A 16,877-nucleotide genomic window follows, 5' to 3' on the forward strand; every position below is an offset into this window, starting at 1 on the left:
TGTGTGTGTGTGTGTGTGTGTGTGTGAGAGAGAGAGAGAGAGAGAGAGAGAGAGAGAGAGAGAGAGAGAGATGAGAGAGAGATGAAAGAGAGAGATGAAAGAGAGAGATGAAAGAGAGGGATGGGGAAGGGTAGTGAGGGGCTGAATATGAGCAAGGCATAATGATATAGCAACTGAATTTTACAAAGAATGTAAATTTATGTGTTTTTAACTCCTTTCAAAGTCAAACCACTTGTCAAACCACCCAATAAAATGTTAACTGAAAGAGAAATTAGGAATTAACTGATACGAGCTTTAGTTATGGTTTGACCTGTATTCCTTGAAAACTGCCAGGGCTTATACAACCAGATTTTCTTTTAGTCTTCTTGGTTTGGAGGATTTTTTTTGGGTGGGTGGCAAGAGTTCACTATGTAGGCCACCTTTGCCTCTAACTTGTGATAATCCTCCTGCCATTGTCTCCCGAGTGCTGGCTTTAGAGGTGTGTGTCACCATGTGCAGATTAATGCTCTAGTTCCTATGACATCATTCCCGGTACTACCAGCTTCTTAGATGGGGTTTGAATATCATGTAAGAATGAGTGTTGTAATTCTTCCTTCCTAGCTTATTTCTCTGAATAAGTTTGTTTGTTAGATTAATTTATGATCTGTTAAAGGTTTCCTGTAGTTTTTGGTATGACGTTTTTTGTTTGGTGTTGGTTTCACTGTAAAGAGGACTGGTAATGTAGCTTAGTTGATAGAGTGCTTGCCTGGTATGCATGAAAGGCCTGGGTTTGACATCTAATACATAAACTGGGTGTGATAGCATATGCTTGTAGTCGGCGGGAGAAGCAGAAGGTTCAAGAAAATGTAGGTCGGTTGCATAGTGAGTTTGAGGTTAGCCCTGGGATCCATGAGACCCTCCATCTCGCTGTAATACTCCCTGTCAAAGATAGTTACTTTTATGATTTTGGAGTTTCAGGGTACTTTTTTTTAAAAATTTAATTTTATTTCTTTGGTGTTTTGAGAGAGGGTTTTTCTGTAGGTTTTGAGCCTGTGCAGGAACTAGCTCTTTGTAGACCAGACTAACATCGAACTCACAGAGATCCACCTGCCTCTGCCTCCCGAGTGCTGCGATTAAAGGCGTACGCCACCACTGCCCAGCTTTAGGATACTTTTTAGGATACAGGGTTTTTTTGCCTTGTAGACCCTAGCTGGCCTGGAACTTACCATGCTGGCCTCAAACTCAGAAACTTCTATCTCAGCTTCCCAAGTATTAGGTGTGCTGAACAGGTGTATTCAACAGATTTACCCTGCTTTTATGATTCTGCTGTACTTTTACTGTGTATATAGGTACATGTATATTTATAAAACTGTCAAAATAATTTTGCCACCAAGGGTACCATATCATTAATGTTATTAAATGTTTTATGTCCTGAGTTCTGGGCATACTAGTAGAACCAATATACAACTCAAAATGATTTTGGAGTATCTTCTGTATAATTACCTTATTAGTGGATTGTAACCATCACATACTATGGGAGTTTGGATTTTTAAAGGATCAGTTGGTGTTTTGGTGATGCCCCTCACCCACTGTAAGATAAGTACTGTTAGGATTTGGATGGTTAACACCAGTTTTCATTTTCTGTATGAGATTTTATTTAACTTATTAGAACATACTGTGTTAAATTAAAAAATGTTTTAGGGTATTGGGGATGTGGCTTAGTCTATAAAGTGCCTGCCATGTCATCTTCAGGACCTGAGTTTGGAACCCCAGCACCTGGATATTAGTAGCACATTCTAATAACTTCAGCAAAAGGGAGGCAGAGACGGGGGAATCCTTGGGGCTTCTTGACCAGCTAGACTAGCCAATTTGGTTAAACAAGTTCAATGAGACACCCAGTCTCAAAACATAAAAGAAGTTTTAGACCCAGTTTCAATCTCTGGACTCCACACACATATGCACATGCATAATATGCCCCCACAAAAGAGTGTTCAAATATGCTCAAAATGGATCGAGTGGAAACTGCATATACTAGTCTTTATGTTTGAAATATTTTTACCACATTTGTCATACCTCTTTAAATTTTTATCTTTTTCTATTGTGACCTGAAGGAAAATTCTGTCATGTTTTGCTTCTCATTCTTGACCCTCTTTAGCAATAAGATCATGGTTTTGTTAGAGAATTATAGTTTATTACAAAAATATAAGATTAACTACCCTTCATACCCTCTCACACCTACATTTCTCTGAACTAAGGCATATTTTCTAAATTTAATTAAATGTGGGTATCTTGTAATGCTCTGATTTGAAACAGCTATCTTTCTTTTTCAGATTAGTGATGATGAACCAGGCTATGACCTAGATTTATTTTGTATACCTAATCATTATGCCAAGGATTTGGAAAAGGTCTTTATTCCTCATGGACTGATTATGGACAGGTTGGTAAGATCTTAATTAAAGTTTTGTGGGTTTTTTTTAGGTCTCTCTGTGTGTATATGTATAGTGTATGTATTATGTATTAATGTGAAAGCAAGAGAAGGACAATGGGTGTCGTACTCTGTTGCTCTCTGTCTTCTTCTCTTGAATCAGTCTCTTTCACTGAACCTGGGTTTTTGTTTTTTTGTTTTTTTTTTTTTTTTTTTCGAGACAGGGTTTCTCTGTGGCTTTGGAGCCTGTCCTGGAACTAGCTCTTGTAGACCAGGCTGGTTTCGAACTCACAGAGATCTGCCTGCCTCTGCCTCCCAAATGCTGGGATTAAATGCGTGTGCCACCACTGCCCGGCCTCTCACTGAACCTGGGGCATGGTGATTTGGGTAGTATGCCTTGCTAGCAAGACTCAGGGTTTTGCCTGTTTGCCTGTCTCTGTCTCCTAGTGCTGAAGTTACAAGCAGGTGCAGCTTAACCTGGTTTTTATGTGGGTACTGGCGATCTGAATTTTGATCCTGATGCTTGCACAAGTGCTCTTATTCACTGAGCCACCTCCCTAGCCTAAAATGAAGGGTTTTTTTTCTTGTAATAATTCTAACTTAGCAACTGTCAAGTAGTTGATACTTGAATATAAGCTAGGCCAATTTATTGATGAACAAAGGTTTTCTATTTAAAAAGATAGTTGTTATTTTATTTGTATATATGAGTGCCTTCATGCATTAATATGCAGGATATACATTTCAGGAGGCTAGAAAAGTGTGATGGATCTCCTGGAACTGGAGTTACAGACTATTGTGAGCCACTGTGTGGGTGCTGGGAACTGAGGCCCTCTGCAAAAACAGCAAGTGCACTTAACTGCTGGAACTATCTCTTCAGCCCCAATATTTTCTATTTTTAAAGTTCTTTTCATAAAAAGAAAAACATCAGGAAGTTTGAGACATAAATAGTGGGAATCCATAGTGAGTACAGTAAACATTAAAGAGAGGTGGGAAGAGCCTCTAGTCTGTCTGTAAATGAGATTATAATTCTGTTCTGTCAGCTTTCTATACACATTTCCTACCTAGATACTACTAATGCACATATACTGTATCACTGTATGTAAAGTGTATACATACATACACAAGTTACATACTATGATACAGTACTGAATTTTTGAACATTTTGATATTGATACATCTATAGCTATCAAATGTTTTTATCTTTTAAAAATTATTTTATAATCTCATGTATGTGTAGATGGAAGTTTCTGTCCTTCCCAGTCCTGCAGCCATTCAGTCCCAAAGAAACACATAGAGGCTTATTTTATATTAATTATAAACTGTTTGGCCTATTAGCTCAGGCTTATTATTAACTAGTTCTTGCAACTTAAATTAACCCATAATTTTTGTCTAAGTTTAGGCACATGGCTTGGTACCTTTTCTCAATAAGGCATTCTGTCTTACTACTTCTGCATCTGGCTAGTGACTCACTTCTGCCTTTTCTCTTCCTAGAATTCTCCTAGTCTGATTGCCCCACCTATACTTTCTGCCTGGCTACTGGCCAATCAGTATTTTATTAAATTAATACAAATGATAAATCATTACAGTGTACAAGAGCATTATCTCACAGCATGTGTGTGTGTGTATAAACTATTTTCTCTTTGAGATAGGGTCTCACTGTTTAGCTTGGTATGGCTTTAAACTTCTGTATAGCCCAGACTCAACTCAGCTGTTCTCCCTGGCAGCCTCCCATGTGTGGAGATTAAGGTGTGTGCCACCATGCCCAGCCCTATATATTATATGAAATGTTTTATTTCTAGGGTCTCAAATAGCTTAGATTGACTTCAGACTCACTTAGTATAGCTGAGGGTGACCTGAACTTCTGATCCTACTGCTTGAGCTCCTGATATGCCATCATACCCAGTTTGTACAGTTCTGAGAATAGAATTTAGGACCTCCTATGTGTACTAGGCATGGACTCTACCAGCTAAGCTACATTCCCAGTTCCCTCACATTTATTTTAAAGGCAATACTCTATGCTATTCATGGATGTATCATAACTGGTTTGACTCTGTACTGTTGGTGAACACTTAAGATCATTATTTTGCACTTAGCAGAGTATGTTAGAGGAAATATCCTATATATGCATTTTGGCACTTGCTCAGCTTTAGGTAAGTAGAAATTTTGGGTCAAGGAAAAGATGTTTATTGAATGTTTTAATACTGTCAAATTAACCTCTAGAAAGTTATATCATTTTATACTTCTAGAGGTATATGTGTTCATTTTTCCTCACAGTATCTTCTAATATTTTATATTAGAGAATACAATTTAACCAAAATTCACCAATCTAGTAAGCTTTGAAAATTATATCTTGTTTTTATTTGTATTTTTTAATTTTATGATAGATATAATAGTATATCTGTTTTTTTTCTTTTCTTTCCTTTGAGACAGGATCTTATTATGTAGCCCCTAAGTAACCTAGTACTTATTCTGCAGTTCAGAATGTCCTTTAACTTATAGCAATCCTTCTGCCTCAGCCTTCAGAGTGCTGGAATTATAGGCATGTATCATCATGCCTAGAATGTACCTGGCTTTAATTTTGGTTGAGCTGTGTGCGTTGGTATAGATCTATAATCTCAGCACAGGGAGGTAGAGACAAGGATTATGAGTTACAGTCCAGTCTGGGCTACATAAAGGGATCCTGTGACACTTCCCCACTTTACCTTTGGCATATGGAAAAAGTTCCCAACTTTATTTAAAAAAATGTGTTATGAAGCAAGAATTCCCTTCATGGGAACAAAGGATGTGTCATGCTTAAGAGGTGTTTGTTATAAAATATAAATATTTGGAATCTTCTTTTCAATTCCTTATTTTATTTTTGCAGGACTGAAAGACTGGCTCGAGATGTCATGAAAGAGATGGGAGGCCATCACATTGTGGCCCTCTGTGTGCTGAAGGGGGGCTATAAATTCTTTGCTGACCTGCTGGATTACATTAAAGCACTGAATAGAAATAGTGATAGATCCATTCCTATGACTGTAGACTTTATCAGACTGAAGAGCTATTTTGTAAGTATACTTAATCTATAATTTTAAAAAATATATGGCCATTTTAGTTTTGTCTGTATTTTCTTTGAAGTTCTGCAAACTATACTACATAATCATCTCACTTAGTTATTGTAGAATTACTATTATTTGTTTGTTTATTTTTCTATGCTGGGGATAGAACCCAGGACCTCAGTAAGGACTACAATTGAGCCTCCTCCCAGTCATTTTTTAGAATTTTAGTTTGAGATCCTTTCTCACTAACTTGCTTAGACTGTCCTTGAACTCATTACATAGGCTGGTCTTGAAATTTCAGTCATCTTGCATCAGCTTCTCAAGTAGCTGGAATTACTATCAGGTGCCTCCACTTCAGGCCATGATTGTTGTTGTTGTTGTTATTAATTCATTGATACTTTACATCACAACACAGAATACTAACCACTGTAGTTCATGACCAACATCGAGGTGAATATTGTCTGTTATATAGTCACCCAAGAGGGATATGGACTTATTTTGGACAATTTTTCTACTGTCTTATTTTCACTTGGATTTTGGTTTGATTTGTAATACTGCTCAGGCTAGTCTTAAACTCCGTGGCTCAACAGTCCTGTCTTAGCCTCCCAAGTTCTGGGAGTCCAAGCATGCATCACCACTCTGGCTGTGTTTTGATAAAAAAAAAAAAACCTCTTAAGAATAACTATTGAGTAGAGCTGGAGAGGTGACTCAGCAGTCACAAACACTTGTGGAGAGATCTGGGGTTTAGTTACTAGCAACCAGAAGATGTCTCACAACTATGTAGCTCCAGTTCCAGAGGCTCTGATATCCTAGCCTCCAGATAAAATAAAAAATAAGTCTTGCTGGGCGGTGGTGGCGCACGCCTGTAATCCCAGCACTCGGGAGGCAGAGGCAGGCAGATCTCTATGAGTTCGAGGCCAGCCTGGTCTACAAGAGCTAGTTCCAGGACAGGCTCAAAAGCTACAGAGAAGCCCTGTCTTGAAAAACAAAAACAAACAAATAAATAAAAATAAGTAAGTCTTAAGAGAACTATGGAACTGGTGAGGTGGCTCATTGTCAAAAGCACTTTTCTTCCAGGGGACTTAGGTTCAATTCCTAGCACCCCCATGGCGGCTCATAGTGGTCTGTAATTCCAGTCCCAGGGATCTGATGCCCTTTTTTGGTGTCCGATGGCACCAGGCACTCACATGGTACACAAACAAGCATACAGCCGAAACACCCGTACACATATTTTTTTTTTTTAAAAAAAAAAAAATTGCTCTGAAGACTTGGTGTTTTCCTGACTGTATGTGCTGGTAGCAAATAATTTTTCTGGAACTAAATTTCTTTGAGAGGAATCCTAAGTTATTTGAAGCAAAGTCTGATTATTAAGGTTAACAATTTTTCTCAGACAACAGAAACCACTTCTGACCTGGGGCCACTTTACCTTTGTCAGAGTCTGAAATGGTTTAGAATATTTACAGTGTGATAAAACAAAATAAATGTAATCTTTACATGTAAATTCCATCATTCACAATTTTGATTGTGTAGTTTATTTTTTCTGTTTTTATTTATTTTTTCAAGAATCTATGAAGCTCTTGCTGTCCTGGAACTCAGTATGTAGACAAGGCTGGCCTTGAACTCAAAGATCCAACTGCCTCTACCTTCTGAGTGCTGGGATTAAAGGTGTGCACTACCATTGAGTGGCTAAAATAGATATTTATTTTTAAAACAAAACTGCAGAAAATTACAGAGGAACTAAGCCATTCCAAATTCTACTTTTAAAAAAGGTTTATTTCTATTTTATGAGTGTTTTGCCTGAATGTATGTATGTGCACGGTGTAAGTGCTTCATGTCTGTAGAGGCCAGCAGAAGACATCAGATGCCCTGGAAGTGGAGTTTCAGATGTTTGTGAGTTGCCATGTGGGTGCTGGGAACTGAACCTGGCTCCTCTGCAAGAATAGTACCTACTCTTAACTGTTGAACCATCTCTCCAGCTCCTGTCATCACTTTTTATTTTGAGTATTTTAAAGAGTTTTCTCTATATATACATGTATACACATAATACTATAGTTTACATAATCAGTGTCATTCCAGATGTTATTTAACTACCTAGATGAGAAAGAACCTGGGGTATTTCATTAAATGAAAAAGTCCACTAATTAAAACCACTATATTTTTGTGCTTCTGAGAAAGAAAATACCCCCAGTTATAGTTGTATGATGCCATGAATTACGTTTTCAGAGGTATTAAATATGAATGTGCATCTTAAAACAGTGAAATACAGTGTTATATATTTGGTGACATTTTCTGTTTCCAGTGCTCTGTAACCTTCAGGAAAATGAAACATTTGATAAGTACAGAAATGTGTTTCTTCTATTTTGAGTTTTATTTCAATTTATACAATTCTACTAAAATAGTTGAAAAAATAATGAGATTTTGGGAGAAAGGGTTGTTAGTAAACAAGTATTGTTTTAAATTTGTAATTTTGAATGTTGGATGAATCCAAGACCTCAAGTATATAAACAAATATGTTCTAAAGCTAGAGCTCTTGTTGCTACTTACAGATTTTCAAAAATCATAGGGATGGAAAATTAGGAATAAAACTTCTTTCCTGTCATCCCAATTAACAGATAGACAAAGTAGAAACAAATGTTAAGGCTGTATTTAGACCCCTTAGATTCTTTGGGAATTAAAACACTTCTATGTGTATGAGTGTTTTGCCTACATACATGTCTGTGCACCACACGTGTGCCTGAAGTCTACAGAGGCCAGAAGAGAGTGTCTGACTTCCTACAATTGGAGTTACAGACATCTGAGAGCTGCCATGTGGGTGCTGGGAATTGAATCTGGGTCTTCTGGAAGCCGATTTCAGCCACTTCTTCAGCCCCCTCTGGGAAGTTTTGATTACTAACAGTGACACCTGAATAAAGGATAACCTTGAGCACTTCTGTTTAGTGAAGTGGTACGAAAGGGGAAGGGAGATAGAGCAGATATGGAGAGGACTGTCCTTTCATTCATTCCAGTCATGTCTCCATAGAATTTACTATAATAGTTAAAGATGAGGCCTCTCTGAGCGGCTCTAAGTTAAGGGTACAGTGAGTTCCAGACAGAGAGGGATGTTGCTATAGTTTTTCTAACTCAGGTAATTGATTCATGGGTAGCATTTATAAACAGTATAGGCACTCACATATAACAACTATTAAATGAACCTTTTTATTAGCCCCATTTAAAAGGGGGCTCTTTTCCTTGAAAAGAAGTTTCAAGAAAACATAAGCTGAAACATGTGGAAATTGAACTTAGAATGTCAGTGTTCTGTGTGCTTTGAAGTTCTGTGCCTTGGACCCTATAATCACAGCTCCAAGGAATTGGTGTTGAGCTGTAATACCACTTTTCTACAGAAGATGTCAGTATTTACCAAAGCTTGTTATTACTATGTAGAACTCAGCATAATTCCCTCTAAATTAGTTTCAGGTTTTGTACAGTTCTTTTTCTTATTGTCATTAATCAGTTCTGTGTGTTTGAAATTCTGGGTTTTAGGCTAGACTAATATGAGAAATAATATGCGAAATTACATTAAAAAGCGAAACATTTAGTTTACAGCGTGTACTAGTAGTACACTTTTAATTTTATTCCTCTCTCTCACGTCCCTTTACACATGCTAGACAAACATTCTACCAATGGAGCAATCATTTTTGTTTTTTGAGGTAGAGTTTCCTCTGTGGAATCTTAGTTTTCCTGGAACTCACTCTAGACCAAGCTGGCCTTGAACTCACAGAGATCCACTTGCCTCTCCAGTGTTGGGATTAAAGGTGTACAGTGGCACCACTGACTATCTTTTTTTAATGTTAATTTGAGATAGCCTGTTGTTAGGTATCCCAGAGTGATTTCAAACTCAATCCTGCTTCAGCTTCCGTAGAGCTGTGATTACACACACGTGTATATAACTAGTACCTGCCCCAACATGCTTTTAAATATAGAATAAATATAGTTTTTGTGTTTTGTTTTTCAAGACAGGGTTTCTCTGTAGTTTTGGAGAGCCTTTCCTGGAACTAGCTCTTGTAGACCAGGCTGGCCTTGAACTCACAGTGATCCACCTGCCTCTGCCTCCTGAGTACTGGGATTAAAGGCATGCACTACCACCTGGCTTTAAAAATAGTTATTTATTTATTTATTATTTTATTTATTTATTTAAGATTTCTGTCTCTTCCCCACCACCGCCTCCCATTTCCCTCCCCCTCCCCCAAAGGTAGCATATTGGTCTGCTTCTTGGTATTATTAGTTAGTATTGGTCCATATAAGTATATATTAGATTTTGTGATGATTCTTTTTAATAGCTCCATAATATTATTGTATATACATTAACTTCATTAATTTAGTTAATTACCTGTTGAAATACATGTTGATTCTTTTTGATGAGTAACAGATATAGTGAGCATGTTCCTTTGCATGATTGTGAATGTTTTTGTGACATTGATTCTTGGAAATGGGTTTGTTAGACCAAAATGGTGTGCATGTTTACAATTTTAATAAGCATTTACTATATTCTTTTCAAAAGATGTTGTATTGGTTTCTGTTATCCAACCAGCAACTTGAGTATTTGTTTCCCCTCAATGTGTTATCGGGCTTAAGTTCTGTAAATGTGGACAGATGGGTGAACACTAGAATCACATATTTCCAGAAGTTCCTGGTTTTTGTTTTTGTTTGTTTGAGATAGGGTTTCTCTGTGTAACAGTACTGGTTATCCTACAACTTGCTCTGTACGCCAGGCTGTCCTCAAACTCAGAGCTCTGCTTGCCTCTGCCTTCCAAGTGCTGGGATTAAAGGCTTACACCACTACCTCTGGGCTCTAGTAGTTCTTTGTAAACTTTAAAAAAGGATGCATTTGTCTTTATGTGTATGTGTGAATGCCAGTGTATGTATTTGTGCCCTATGTGCATGCCTGATGCTTTTGAGGCTAGAAGTGGGGATCAGATCACCTGAAACTGGAGTAAAAGGCAATTGTGAGCTGCCATGTGGGGTCTGGGAACTGAACCCAGGTCCATTGCAAGATCAGCAAGTGTTTTTAACTGATGAGCAATCTCTACAGTGCCATTTGGTGGGTTCTTATTTTGAAGTGTAATATGAATAAGGAAGATTCTTTATAGAACTTTTCAGTTGGAGTTCATAACTAGTTTTTGCTCTTTCTAAGAATGCAAGGAAAAATATCTTCCTATATTTTCTTCCATTCCACTTATAGTTTTATTTTTTATATTTAGATTTTAATCCATCTGGAATTTATTTTTATGTATGGCATGAGGTAGGGATCATGCTTTATTTTTTTCTCAAATGGATAAGTAATTGATCAAACACCATTTGTTGAATAATTCATCTTTTAATTACTGACTCAAAATACCATCTTTGTCATATACTAAATTGTCATATGTTTTTTGGGTCTGTTTCTGGATTTTACTTGGTTCCTTTAACTTTTTGTCAACCACTGTGTTGGTTGACACAAGGTAATAGCTGTAGCTTTATAGTACTCATTTACTGTCCCAGTAGAACAAGGCCAGGCTCTTTTATTCATCTGTTTTCATTCAGTTTTTTTGTCTTGATTCCAGCACATCCAAATTATAGTTATTCTCACCAGCTATAGTGAGTGTTAAGTGCTCTCCTTTGAACCCCCTATAAGGGTTTCTGCTAATTTCTATGAGAGCAGAAAGTGAGAACCTAAAAAGTATGTTACAACAGACTAGTTTATACCTGCTTTCTCAGTTCTGAAGATGACTTGGATATGGGCTGGACTTTTAGGGGGTACCCTCAGGGTTGGATGTGACCCAGACCAACTCCTTCCTTATGTGACTCACAGGAATGTTAGAGGACCAGAAGCAGACACCTGCCATGCTAATAAAATGTCCTTTGTGACTTGAGAAGTGCCTGATTGATGATGAGTAGCTATAATATCCCACTCAGAAATGCATGTGCTCTATTTTTAGGACTCTTCAGAACATCAAAAATCAGTAATGGTCAATTAGGATTTTTAATTTTTACTAATCTATATGTACAATTTACATAGTCATTCATTTCTAGAAACCTAATTCTTATAATTCATTTAATTTAGAATACCATAATGTTGTGGCCACTAGATAGCTAACTTCTTAAATCTTGTAGTTTACATAAGATAATTTGAGAAGTTTGTATGTACACAAGAATATGCCTATAAATGATTCAGATTTTTTTTTAATTTAGAATGATCAGTCAACAGGTGACATAAAAGTTATTGGTGGAGATGATCTCTCAAGTTTAACCGGAAAGGTATGTATCTTGAAGGGAGAAGGGAAGAATCTTTTTTTATACCAAGAATCAACAACTGTACTGTCAATCATGCACTCAGAGGTACTTTATTAGTATAAGATAAGCAAGTGTTGCTTAACTCTTGGAAATATCCCTGGACTGTATAGCCAAATGATTGCAGAATCTTACATTAATCCCAAAAATCCATATTGCTAATTTTTTCTGTAATACTTCTTTGGAAATCTAATTTTGGATCCTTCAGGAAATACATACATGGAGAAAGAGAAAGGCAATCTTCTTCTTCTTCTTTGGGTTTTTTTTTTTGAGACAGGGTTTCTCTGTAGCTTTGAAGCCTGTTCTGGAACTAGCTCTTGTAGACCAGGCTGGCCTCAAACTCACAGAGACCTCCCTGTCTCTGCCTCCTGAGTGCTGGGATTAAAGGCTTGCACCACCATTGCTGGACCAAAAGGCAGTCTTTAAAAAAATATTCACAGAGGCTGGAGAGATGGCTCAGAGGTTAAGAGCATTACCTGCTCTTCCAAAGGTCCTGAGTTCAATTCCCAGTAACCACATGGTGGCTCACAACCATCTGTAATGGGGTTTGGTGTTCTCTTCTGGCCGGCAGGCAAACACACAGACAGAATATTGTATACATAATAAATAAATAAATAAACAAACAAACAAACAAACAAATAAATATTTAAAAAATATTCACATGTAGTTTTATTTTTAAGGTGTGTGTGTAGTGTCTTCCAGTATGCAAGCCTGTACGTGCACACAGAAACCAGAAGAAGATGTTAGATTTGTCAGAGCTGTAATTACAGGCATTTGCAGGATACCCTGCTTGTTACATGGGTGCTGGGATCTTAGCTCAGTTCTTATGATTGTGCGTCAAGCACTCTTCACATTCTTAACCACTGAACTATTCCTCTAGCCCCCACTTATATCTTTAAAGGAAATAAAATCAGTATTGTATGGTGTCTGAAAGTGTGAGTTGTGGAATCTGCTAGTATTGATCAAAAACCTGCCTTGGCATTTCCTAACTCTGTGACCTTGGGGAGGTTGTTTAACCCTATGCACCTCAGAAGCAGGTAGAGCTAAAATGTTAGTGGTAGCTATCTCAGAGTTAAAAGGATTAAGTAATATAATATTAGTAGAACTATTACAGCAGTTTCTGGTAAATAAATATTTTAACATTGGTTTATTTCTATGTGTGTGTGAGAGAGATGTACATGAATGTGTGGAGGTCAGAGGACATATAGGAGTCAGTTCTCTGCTTTCAGCATGTAGGTTCAGGGAATTGTGTTCACATTATGAGACAGACTTGGCACTAAGTGCCTTTTGTTTTGTTGAGACAGTCTCACTTTGTAGCCCATACCATCCTGACATCTCATATGTAAGCCATGCTGGTCTTGAACTCGTGGTGATCCTCCTGCCTCAGCCTCCCAAGGGCTGGAATTGCAAGCAAGAGTCACTATACTGGATTGAATATGTTTTCTAAACTGCTAGTTATTGTTTACTTTTAGACACCATTCCATGTATAAATGTATTACTTTAGTAAATTTCACAGTAATCTGGTGAGGGAAGTTATTCCCAGACTACAGATCAGGAAATTAATCAATAGAGTTACAGTTTGAAAAGTTACTTGGGATTACAAGATGAAAACTGTCTCACAATCTCAGAGTCACACAACAAAGAAGTAGAAGAGCTTGAATGCAGACACCAAAGCTCTTCCTTTAGCTCTTTGATTTTAGTACTCTCTGTTTACTTCACTGAAAATCTGTAGAGGAACTTTAACATAAAACACTTGTGAAATTCTATAGTCCTGTCCTGTATTGGGGTCATGCCAAACTAATTCTGCCATCAGTGGTGTTTGGAAACTTCAGAGGAGAAGTTGTAATCTGTTGGTTCTTTTTCTATCCTGTCCATTTGGTGTACAGCTTGCAGACCTCCTCCCGTTTCATCGTGCTTTGTCCATATTTAGAAGCCATTCGAAACCTGCACTTCTATAATCAGTTTTCAGTGCTGGAAGGGGCCTAGCCTTCAAGGCCTGTGTGATTTAGTTTGACCTTGTCTTTTTCACCTAATGGCTCTGCCCCACTACAGAGCTCCATGATCTTAAACAGATCTTTGCTTCTAAAATAACTTTTTATGACAGTCACAGTAGATTCTGTTTATTGTAGAAAAAAAATCAAGGAATAAAAATTAAGCGGAGTTAAATCTTGGTGATGAGATTATGGGTTTATTTGAAATTTTTTCTTTTACAGAAATTTATGTGTGTGCAAGTACAGATACATGTAAATAGTTTCACATTAATTTATAGTTGAGGATATTTACTTTAGATCCAAAATCTGCCTTTATTCTAATCATTCCTCTTGTGCTTGTCTTTGTTGACTACTTTAGGTAAGTTGTTTGACTCCTGAGCATCATTGTTTTCATTATTAAGTAGAAATGTAGCAACTTGACATAAAATAAACTCTCAGTGGTAGCAATTCTCAGTTTCTGTATTGGCGCAATAATCTAGAATTGTATGGATTGAACAAATTTTTGATCTTTCTGGACTTTGTTGATTTGTATAAGCTGTCTTATGTTAAAATCTATAGTTAGGGTCCAGTAAGATGTCTTGGTGCAGGAAGACACTTGCCACTTAGCCTGATGACCTGGGTTAAATAGCTCTGACCTCCACATTCGAGCTGTTACAACTTCCCTAATGAAGCATAAAATAAATGTAAAGAATTAAAATATGTACTTACGACTCAACCATGGGTATTTAGTATTAGACACAAGATTAGAATTCAGTAATTCAGTCTCTGTCCCAGAAGCCCATGCTGTTTACCAGTCTATAATTCTATAATACTGCAGCAGCTATCACTGCTGCTGTGAACCACTTATTGATGGGACTGGTATCTTTTATATTTTTGGTTGTGAGCCCAGCCTTTAACGGCTGAGCCATCTCTCCAGCCCGGGACTGGTATCTTTCAAATGTTCAAGGTAGGGAACTAGGGAAGCAATTTCTGATTCATGAATTAACTATATATTCAGTTTTGCTAAAGATTTGCATCTTATATTTATTATTTCATGTAATCCTCATAGTTGCCCTGTAAGAGAGTCATCATACTCTTTCCATATAGAAGGATGTTGATGTTTAGTCACTATTAGGTGACAGAACCACAATTTGAATAAATCAATGTAATTCATTTGCTCTGTACTCTGTGCCTCTAGATTACCCCAAATTTTTAATGTCTGTTTTATTTTCTATGCATATCCTGAGCTTTACTTTAAAGTGACCTTTTTGTTGTTTATAGAATAGGTTGCAGTTGTGAATTGCTTTCCAGAAGTTCTGGGCTAACCTTGCTTGATTCTATTCTTAGACTCATGCAGGACTGTGAGATCCTGCCTTCTATGATAAATTGCTTTGAGACATGGACATATTAGAAGTTTTTCTTGGTTACAATTTACTTTTAATGCATAAGCTATGATTCTCCAAACTTTGATTTTCATACCCAGTCACAAAACAGTTTTTCAAGGATTTACCCACAGCATATGTATTTGTAAATTATGTATGAGTTTAGGTAGTAATTTATGTTGTAAAGTACTTAACACTGTAGGTTAAATAAGATGAAGTATGTCTGTAGTTACTTTTCTATTGCTTTGAAGACCCACCATGACCGAGGCAACTTATAAAAGAAACATTTAATTGGGAGCATGGTTACAGTTTCAGAGGGTATGTCTATGAGCATCCTAGGCATGGGGTGGGAACGTGGTGACATGCTGACAGCATAACACTGGAGCAGTAACTGAGAGCTTGTATTTTATCTGCAAATTGGATGCAGAGAATACTAAAGACTAGGGCTGACATGGACTTTTGAAACATCAGGGCCCACTCCCAGTGACATACACCCGCCAACAAGGCCACACTGACTAATCTTTCCCAAAGCAGTTCCAGCAGCTAGGGACAAAACATTCAAATGTAAGAGCCTACATGGGGCATTCTCATTCAAACCACCACAAGGTGAAAAGGTCAAATTTTCATGAAACCCAGTAGATGCTATATATTCTACCTTGATAACCACTGGCTTAGAATAATATAGAGGACATTAAAATTCTAATGTTATGGTTGTTTGACAGAGTGCATTGAGAGCTGTAGATGGAACAGTATAGAATAAATCTGTGCAGTGAATATTGTAGGCTTGTGAAATGCTGCCTTGTTCTTTCAACTAGCATAAACACAGAAAGTGGCGTGAGTGAGGACCCAGTAGATTAACATTCAGTAGACTAAAACAGGAATGTTGCTGCCAGTTTGAGGCCAGAGTTGGCTACATAATGAGTTCTAGGCCAGCCTGGGCTACAGAATAAAAGGAAAGAATAACATAACTATGTTTTTATTATGAGGTCTATATAAATTCTAAGTAAACTGAAAATACATTAATATACTGATTTAAAACAATGTAGCTATTCAAATCTTAGCATAGTGTAAGAAACACAGTTTGAGGCCAGAGTTGACTACATAATTAGTTCTAGGCCCATTGGAATGGATTTAGGGGTTTATGTTGGTATTTTTCCTTAGTGTAGTCCCTCAGATATGTGTGCAAGCATTCTAGTTTTAGCTTGATGTGAAAATAAAATGCTAATTGCATTTTCAGTTATGTTAAATACCTGATTTTGGGAGGCATTTGTACAGATTGCAGTTCTTGGAATAGTAGAGTCAAGATACATAAAAGGGCAGCTGGTTCAGGTTTCTCAGTTTACATGTGGGACACTGAGATTCAGAGAAATTTCACAAGTTGTCAAAGATCTTGTGTTAAGGATTAAAAGCTTTTTTTTAATAAAAAATGAACATATGGGTCAAATATTCTTTATGAAAGATTTAATATTAAGGACATCTAAGTTCTAATAGCACACTTGTTTCAAGTAGGATTCAGTATAATCAAATAATTATAAGCAAGAGTTTGGGTAATTTCTTAGAATTATATGATTTCACTGATAATTGGAAATATAGCTTACTTCATATACTAACTTTCATTTCTCTTTTTCTTCTAGAATGTCTTGATTGTTGAAGTAAGTTCTGCATTTACTTTTAATATACTGTTTAAAATTTTCTAAATTAGCATGTATCATAATAAAGGTAAGCCAGGGATAAAAATCTTTTTGTTTTAATGGGGGACTTGTGTTTTTTTTTTTTT

The 16,877-nt window shown here is 36.9% G+C and overlaps 1 protein-coding gene across 1 annotated transcript in view; it reads left to right on the forward strand.

The window, feature by feature from the left end:
• The window catches only part of Hprt1 (hypoxanthine phosphoribosyltransferase 1), a 36,857-nt gene that overhangs the window by 9,699 nt on the left and 10,281 nt on the right, over positions 1 to 16,877 (forward strand). The window contains exons 2-5 of the mRNA XM_005358462.1: positions 2,310 to 2,416; positions 5,268 to 5,451; positions 11,650 to 11,715; positions 16,735 to 16,752. Of these exons, the coding sequence (XP_005358519.1) occupies positions 2,310 to 2,416; positions 5,268 to 5,451; positions 11,650 to 11,715; positions 16,735 to 16,752 (375 nt within the window). The remainder of the gene's footprint in view (positions 1 to 2,309; positions 2,417 to 5,267; positions 5,452 to 11,649; positions 11,716 to 16,734; positions 16,753 to 16,877) is intronic.

This window comes from Microtus ochrogaster, chromosome X (genome assembly GCF_000317375.1).
Source record: "Microtus ochrogaster isolate Prairie Vole_2 chromosome X, MicOch1.0, whole genome shotgun sequence".
NCBI lineage: Eukaryota > Metazoa > Chordata > Mammalia > Rodentia > Cricetidae > Microtus > Microtus ochrogaster.